This window comes from Lontra canadensis, unplaced genomic scaffold (assembly GCF_010015895.1).
Source record: "Lontra canadensis isolate GAN:19392208 unplaced genomic scaffold, GSC_riverotter_1.0 scaffold1, whole genome shotgun sequence".
Lineage (NCBI taxonomy): Eukaryota > Metazoa > Chordata > Mammalia > Carnivora > Mustelidae > Lontra > Lontra canadensis.
In genome coordinates this window covers 11,233,359-11,242,656 of record NW_022630995.1, presented here as the reverse complement: position 1 = coordinate 11,242,656, position 9,298 = coordinate 11,233,359, and the positions used below count along the sequence as shown (strand labels likewise).

The following is a 9,298-nucleotide window of genomic DNA, read 5'->3' as shown; positions in this document are numbered from 1 at the left end:
CCATTATCAAAACCTAAGCCCAAACCTGACAGACAAAACAAACCTAAAGAGACAAAACAACAAACCAGTAAGTTGAGACCTAAGAAATCTAGGCCTAGAAACCATCAACTTGGTCAGTCAAAACCTAATCAAATATCTCTTTCACAAAAAAGGAGCCACCAACCACAAAATAATACAAAATTAACAACTAACAAAAAATCTAGCAAATTTAAATCTCATACTGGCAAATTACCTAAAGAATTACCAAAGAAATCAAAATCTCCCATGAGGACTATTATTCAGCAGAACACAAGCCAAACCAAAGTATCTTCATTTTTACGTGATCATCAACAAGCAAAGCCACAGATATCAGGCCAGCAAAAAATACCCAGCCAACCAAATCATCAAAAGAATACAGTTATTAAACATCATCAGGTAAGAAATTCTACAAAAAAGCAAAATGACCAGAGGAAAGGCCATTTCAATACTACCGAAATAAGAAAGACTAGACATTCTAAGCCAAAAACAAAAGCAAATGGACAAAAAAGGCTAGTGAGAACGACACCTGGACCTCATTCTTCCGGTCAACCAAATTCTCATCAAAAATCTCCTATACCACAAAGTAGCCAACAAATGCAACAAAGCCCCAGGAATTCAACAGCTCACCAAAAATTTAAAAGAACCAAATCTGACCAAAGTAAAAAAACTTCTAAAAAATTAGCAAAGAGATTCCAATCTCATTCTATTACCAATGTTCGACAAAACTCAAAACAGTCTAAATCATCTACATCTTCAACTGGTAAGAGAACTGGTCGATGCCAACCTAAACTACAAAAAATAGTTGATCAATCAAAACTTCATAAAAATATAACTATCAAGCTCCAATCCAGTCAAACAAAAACTGCAGTACAAAAGCAAACCAACCAGAGAAAACATCATTTCATTATTTCTGAAATCAAACAAACTCCAATCTCAAAACCTAAGGCTAGAGAAAATAGAAACAACAGAAGTAAGAAGGTAAAGCAGAAAACTGGTCAACATAAACCTGACCTAACTGGACCCCAACATCACCAACCTGGTCAACCCAAACCCGGTAAAAGAAATTACATACAAAATGTCAACTCTCTCCCAAATCACATGAATTCAACAGCTCCCCCAAAAGTTAATAAAACCAAATCTCTGCAAAGAAAAACAGTTAAAAAATTTCCAAGAAAACCTAAACCTCACTTTATAACCAAAGTTCAGCAAAATCCAAAAAGATCTAATTCACCTGCAGTTTTAGTTGGTAAAGGAGATAGCCAGCACCAAACTAAACCACAAGCAGTAGGTTCACATAAAATATATACTCTATCAAAGCCTCATAATAATACAAACAAGGAACGACAAATTAGTCCAAAAAAGACTCCTATACAAAAGAAAATTAACCAAAGGAAATATCATCTAAGTGCTGCTGAACAATCTAGAAAGCTGAAACCTGTTGAAAACAGACCAAAAAGAACCAAAAAGGTAAAAAAGCAACCTGGCCAACAGAGACCTGTGTGTAGACACTGTCCATATGGCCAATCAAGACCTCTTCAAAAATCTCCTGTGCTACAAAATAGCTACCAACAACTCTCAAATCATAGGAACTCATCAGCTCTTAAAAAACCTAGAATTATCAAATATCAGCCAGGCAAAACTACTAAAAAGTTATCAAAGAAACCTAAACCTTCCTGTAGGAACAAATTTCAACAAAAGCCAAAAGTACCCAAACTACCTTCAATTCTGAATGGTCCAAGAAAAGGTCATAGTCAAACCAAACTACAACCATCAAGTCCCAAGAAAACATCCAGCCAAAAAAAACTTCATAAAAATCCAATCATAAAGCAACAAATAAGCCAAGTAAAAACTAGCCCAAATATTCCCAAACATCACCAGACTGGGCCCTCAAGGCATCATTTGAGTAAACCAATAAGAAAACAATCTGGCCAAAGAAAACCTAAGGCAAAAGCAACCAAGCAAAAGAAAAGCAGCAAGGCAAAGAATCCACCTTGTTATTTAAGACCTCCCCAACCAGGTCCTCAGCTTCATCTCCCTGGTCAACCAATACCTAGACCAAATGTGCCTTCACTCCAGCATCCTGCTATACAAAAACAACACCCTAACCCACTTTATCTTCATCTACATAAACCCATCCAACATCCTGACTCACACAAACACTGTGGAAAGCAACCAGGTAAAAAGCCCCAACTTCGCCCATGCAGATCTGGTCAAAAACCAGCACTGAAACCTAAACCTGGATTTCGGCAGCATCATCCAGGGGTACTTCACACCACACAACCTGGAAAGCTGCCAACAAACCTTAACCCAACAACCTCTAAAACTGTATCCTCAGGACTGTTTTTAGTGACCACCAAAGCTTCTGCAGCCATTTCACCTGCATCAACTAGCAGAAAGTCCACCATAAACTCACTGGCCTCTATCACCAAATCTTCCCCAACTTCTAATCCAACAGCTATAGCCACAAAATCTACTATTTCCACCAAACCTGTGACTAATACTCCCAAATCCTCCACAACTGCCAAGTCAGCAGCCCCTACCACCAAATCTTCCAGCACTCATAAACCTTCTACACCAATCACTACACCTATTATCACAACCAAAGTTATCTCCTCCACCAAATCCATCACCAGCTCTAAGCCTGCTGCCTTCATAACCAAATCCACAACTTTAAAACCTGTGATTTTTACTATAAAACCGACTACCTCTACTGAGCCCGAAGCACCCACCAGCAAACTTACTACCACTATTAATACTGTAGCTGACACCAGTTCATCTGCCACTATATCACTCAAACTGACTGAAATTCCAAGTTTCTCTTCCACCAACCCTTCTACTACAAAATGTGCCCAAATGACCAAATCCGTAGGGAAAACTACTAAATCCCTTCCTACTACCACGAAGGTCATCAAGCCTACCAGCTCAGTAACAACTCCTGCTTCTAATTTCTCAACAATTGTGACAAAAACTACACCCCCTCTCACAAAATCAGTTTCCCAGTCTATAGTAACCACCACTATACCTGCTAGTACCACTGCTTCAACTGCCAGCACAGCCACACTGTTTTCGTTCACCACTACCGCTCTGGCCGGAAGCACCTTAAGAGCTGCAGATCCTACACAGAGGCCAGCCACAAACACGGCTTCTCTCCCTACAGCATCACCAAGACACACATCTGCTGCCACTCCAGCTGCCCCTACCACATCTGCCCCCAAAGTCACTTCACCCCCTCTTCCCACAAAGGATGCTCCCAGCAAAGCAGGTCTCTCTGCCACATCTGCTGTTTTTAACACTCTTGCTCCTTCTACCTCCTCTTCAGCTGCTTCTACCTCCATTACCAAATCTTCTCTCTCCCCCACGTCTGCTGCCACCAATCCCACATCCACTGCTGAGGACACTGCAACTCCCATGGCCCCAGCACAGGTTTTCACCAGCATGCCTGCTGCTATTAGAACAATAACCACAGTGATCACCCCTGACACAACCATGGATCTTACTTCCACCACTATCACTATCCCTGATACACTGCATGTGACTACCAGAACAGATGCCACAGCTTCATTCACGGACACAACCCTCGTCACTGCACATGTTACATCAACATCTGACGCCAGCACACCTGATGACACTACGTTTGATTATCAACCTGACCCAAGTGACTTCACCTCTGCTACTTCCTATACCCCACCTGCCACCACACAGTCCTCCAGCTCCAAAGATGTGCCCCTGGCCACACCCACTGCCACTACAGCTGTTTCTACTGCTCTTCCTACAACCACCTCTACGACTATCACGGATCTGGTCACCATCCTGCCTGCTGCCTCAGATACTTCCACTCCTTTCAGCACCATTCAAGCTGCCACCTCCACAGCTGTGCTTCCAACTACAGCTGCTGCCTCCACTATCTCTGGTGTCACTAGTCAATCAGCTTCATCTACCTCACTTGGAGCAGCAGCATCCACAAGTATCACTTCTGCTGCCACTAATATGCTTGCCATGACCACAGAGGCCCCTACCACAGCTTCTTCCAGAGCCACTCCCTCCTCTGCTGCTTCTGTCACCACCCAAGCTGCCACAAATGTGTCTGCTCCTCTTAGCACCACACAGGTGACCACAGCTACAGCCCTCCTCCCCATCTTACCCACTGAAGCCACCAGCACTTCCCTCGCCAACACCACCACTGCTGTTTTTGACACTTCCCCTCAGGCTGCTGCAATCACTTCTCCAACCCCCATTCCTGCTCCTTCCACCCCAGGTGTCTCCACCCCTGCTGCCACCAGAACTTTATCAGCTTCTTCCACATCTTCTAGCACGCGGCCAGCTTCCATCACATTTCTTGCCCTCAGTGCATCAACATCCACTGCAACCACAGGTGAAACCGCTGTGAATGCTATTTCCACTACTTCATCTGACTCCTCTGCTCTTCGCTCTACTACCACAGAAGACACCACAACTTCTTATACTGACACTGTACCAAGGACCCTGCTCACCACAGATGATATGGCAACACTGAGCTCTGGCATATTCGATGACACTACTACCGACTATGACCTTGACACTACCACTGTTGCCTCTGTCACCACTCTTCCTGCCACAACCTCTTCAGTTCCTCCTACCGCCTCAAAGCCCAGCACCACCACTGATGATCACTCCAGCTCCCTTGCTGCCACAACCATTTCTTTTCCCTCTTCCACTACACAGTCTGCCACTATTAGTTCTGCCATCACCACAGCCGCCACAGCCATGTTTGCTCCTGCAACAACCACTGCATCTCTGACCACAACAGCAGCTGAGGCCACTAATATTTTGGTTTCTTCCACCACACTTGAAGCACCTCCAGCAACATCCACAAGCACCACATCCGTGGCCACCAACAATCCTGTCATGACTGCAAAGGATGCTGACACCACTGCTTCCACACTGATTTCTACCACAATCACATCTGTTGCCTTTACATCAGCCTCCACCTCTACTTACCTTGCCACCTCCAACAGCTCTCCTTCTAACACAAGCACTTCTGTCTCGTCTTCCACAGCCAGGATATTATCCTCTACTTCCGCCAGCACATCATTTACAACCACAACAGCTTCTGCTCCTTCTTCCACCACTCAGGCTGACACCACCGCTTCTGCCACCACCACACCTGCCCCTACCTCCCTCCCCATAGCCACCTCCAGCCTGACTACTATGGAGCCCATCACCTCCACGGCGGTCTCCTCCTCACCACCTGCTACCATCACCACAAGTACTCCTGGCCTCCCCAGCACCTCACAAAGTGCCGCTACCATGGCTCCTCCCGCCAGCTCATCCACTGCAGCCGCCAGCATGGCTCCAGCCAGCTCAGCGCCTTCTCCTTCTTCATCCACCACACGGTCTGTCTCTACCAGTTCTGCTCTCACATCTGCCCCTACCACACCTACCACCACAACCACCACTGTCACAAATGTTGCCACCTCCACAGCTGAAGGCAATTCCTCATCTGCTGCCACTGTCACACCTCTTACAACAAGCACACCTGCCCCTTCTACTTCCGCACAGTCAGCCATCAACACAGCTGCGCTCTCAATCCCCTGTGCTATGAGCTCCATCCCTGCCACTACAACCATTTCTCCCTCAACCACCACTCAGGCTGACACCACGACTTCTGCCACTGTAACACTTGCCTCTACCTCTCTCCCCATAGCCACCTCCAGGGTGACTACCATGGAGCCCATCATCTCCACTATGGTCTCTTCCTCATCACCTGCTACCATCACCAGAAGTATTTCTGCCCTTCCTCGCACCCTACAAAGTGCCACTAGCACAGTTCCTTCCACCAGCTTACCTGCTGCAGCCACCACCACAGCCATCCTCACTACTCTGACCAAATCTTCTTCCTCAACCACACAGAATGTCTCTACTACTTCTGGTGCCACATCTGTCCCTACCACATATGCTCCCACAACCACCACTGTCACCAGAGAGACAAGCACCACACCCAGTCTCTTTTCAACATCAGCTGCCACTATATTTTCTGAGACAACTTCTTCTACCACTGGGGAATCTACCCCAGCATCTACAAACACTATACACACTGCCACTCACAGCACCATGGTTACTTCAACTAATCCCACCACACCGGCTTCTACAACCACTCCTGTCACTTCTATAGGCAGACAGGTTGCCACTGCCACACCTGGTCTCACCACCAGGTCTGCTGTTATAAGCACCACAGCTACAGCCACAATGACTTCAGTTCTCCTAACCACCACCTCTGGTGCCTCAACCACTCCTTCCTTTAGTATCTCACCAGCCCCCACCATGCCTGTTGCCACTACAGCAGCAACCACAGCAGCACCCTACATCACTTCAGCTGAGGCATCCAACACACCTGTTTCCAACAAAGAGAACATTCCTGACACCCCCAAGACTCCTTTCCGTATTACTACAGCTACTTCCTCCACGCTTGATGACACTGACCCTCCTCATACACCAACTCCAACTATTATGACAACCAATACTATCATCACAGCTGATGACACTTCAACACTTATCCCCAGCACATTTTATGAAACCACACTTGATGGTAATGATGGTACCACTGAGAATAACACAAATGAACCCACCTCAGATGATTTTTACAGAAACTGAGACTCAAACTTAATCATCTTCTATAGCCCCCACTACTTAGACCATGATTTACATGGGTTAAATTTCTGAACCAAATTTAACCTCAGACAAAAATCTTAGACCTACTACTCTTTCAAACACACTAAATTTTCTTCTAGTTAAAAATATTTTCATTCTATTCCTAATATAAAGGAAACTTAAAGAGAATCGGTGTATTTCATTTCAGTACACAATCATTTCTATTACCTATGAAATTAAGACTTATCTTTAAATAGTACAAATTATGATGACTTTTTCCTAAAATCTATACCCAAAAGAAAGACTTAAAGAAATTACACCTAAACATTAATGGTGCTTGTTTTGGTGGATGAATTATAGATGCCTCAGGACTGGGACAGAATGCAATCATATTTGACCAAAGAAATCCCTTTAGACAAACATCTTATCCAACACCTCTTTCTAAACTTACCCAATTCTCCGTATCACCCAGTGAATTCTATAAATGTGCTCTGGACTTGATAAATACCCATACATCCACACATGTAAATCTTTAAGAAATATAAACAACCCTAAAGTAATCAAACTGCCAGCAAGATAATTTATGAAGAAAAGTTAATAAGTAACTACTTACCAGTTATTAGTACCACAAAGACATGCTAAATAAAAGAGTCTTTATCCATTAAAGGAGCAATAACAATGTGTAAACAAATCAAAAGGATCTAACATTGTTGTCTGAAAATCAATACTGACCACAGGAAATGCAGAATGCAAGCAATCTGAGGTCCCATTCACATGAGACTGGGCATAAACATGCACATGGCTACTGTTTACCCTGTGTTCATTTGAGTGATGAGATTAAAATGTTGTCCAGAAAGAATAAGCTAGAAGCAGTAAAAATTTAATGAAAATGAAAACTAATGTTAGAAAATTGAAAATATATTATTAATGAGATTTTAATTTTATTTCCAACAGTATTTGGACTCTGAGAAGATAATTTTTAAAATTAATTTGTAGTTTTGAGGAATACCAGGCACAGATTAGTCATTCATTCAAAATTATGAAATGGATAAAGGTAACCTTTTACAAGGTGATGATATAATGCTAAAATGAATTAAATGATTTATACATAAGAAAATTTGACATAGAGTATATTATTCTTTACCCTACAACTGTGTTTCTATGAAGTCTTATGAAAGTTAATTATTTTTAGTAAAAGCATATTAAAGGCACTAAAAATGCCTAGCATATAGTGTATTTTAAATTATAATAATTACTTAGTAATATGAAAAATCACGTTTTTTTTAATCTGCTGGGCAGCCTTGAATTTCTACTCATGGCATTTGCTTAAAGAGTTATCAAGGCAAGTATCAAATAAGTAATCATAAATTCACTCCCAAAGACTATGATTGTGTATCTTTCAGAGAGCAAACGTAACAGCAACAAGCACTAAAAATTTAATTCAAAGCCCTTTATTTAAGCATGAAGTACAATAAAGGTCTTTTTTAATAAACAATGTATATTAACACTACCAAAAAGAAGTAAATGCTTGCCAGTGATGGGAAAGACCTAACAAAAAAACCCTCTTTTTTCCTTTCTCTAACTAATAAATGTTTGAAATGATCATTTCTTTCTATTTATTGTACATAAAAGAATCAAAGAGCCCCTCCATTTCAATTAAAAGGATATGTATGATAAATGCATGATTAGATCTAGCCACACATAAAAGAAACAACTCAGATGCATTTCCAATACTTCCTTTTTATGCTTACAACTCCTCAGTCTGGACAGATAATTTGACTAGAATATATGCCTGCATATAGAAATTGGATGTAAGATACTTCCCACATTTTCCAGGTGAGAGGACACCCAAAAAGCTTCTGAAGTTATGAACTAAAATAAAAAACTTCTAAAGATGTAAATGAAATTATCATATCCTACTCATAATATTTATTTAGTTATATATGTTTAAAATCGTACATTATATGGAAAAAGATTAATTTTTAAATAATGCTCCTTTCTGTTCTCACGTTTCATATAATTTTCTTCAAACTCTTCAGCTTCATCTTTGATGCACCATGAAATACATCTTATATCATACACACACTATTTTTATTATTTAATGCTAGTCACTCACCACTAACGTGCCACAACACACAGTTTGGAAAAATACTGCCTTAAGAGTTACATTTGAGCTACACTAATGAATTATCCAATGAGCATGAGTCACAAGCTACAAGAGCCATTACCAAGACGTTGGGAATTTAGTTTTCTCAAAATGATTTTTCCCCTTTTAATCACCTCTCCCTTTCCATCTAGTTTCTAGTCTTCGAGTCTGAATTGGCAGAATTGTCCTCCTTTCCTTGCTATCTGGTCTCCAGATCTTGGCCAGGCAAACCTGACTCCATTTTTCTCTGGAACAGACTTGCACTATAATCATCAAACCTATTTTGACCCAGATTCCCATTTCAACATTTTCAGTGAAGAATTTTCAATTACTCTTCTGATCCTAACAGTTCTTTGTCTCACAATTAGTTGTCTTTGGTTGTAAATGGTGCCTGGACGCCAATAAACTCTGCAGAAGCCAAGAGCCTCTTCCCATGTCAAGCCAGGGTAAGTAAACCAATAGAGAAACAGAGTTCAGGGACAAAAATATGATCTATTAGAAATGAAT

General features: G+C 41.9%; 1 protein-coding gene across 1 annotated transcript; it reads left to right on the top strand.

The window, feature by feature from the left end:
* The first annotated feature begins 264 nt into the window (after positions 1-264).
* Positions 265-6,648, top strand: LOC116854170 (mucin-2-like). The gene is made up of 2 exons (XM_032839765.1): positions 265-1,072; positions 1,220-6,648. Exons 1-2 carry the CDS (start codon positions 265-267, stop codon positions 6,646-6,648), a joined length of 6,237 nt encoding a protein of 2,078 aa, XP_032695656.1.
* The last annotated feature ends 2,650 nt before the right edge of the window (positions 6,649-9,298 follow it).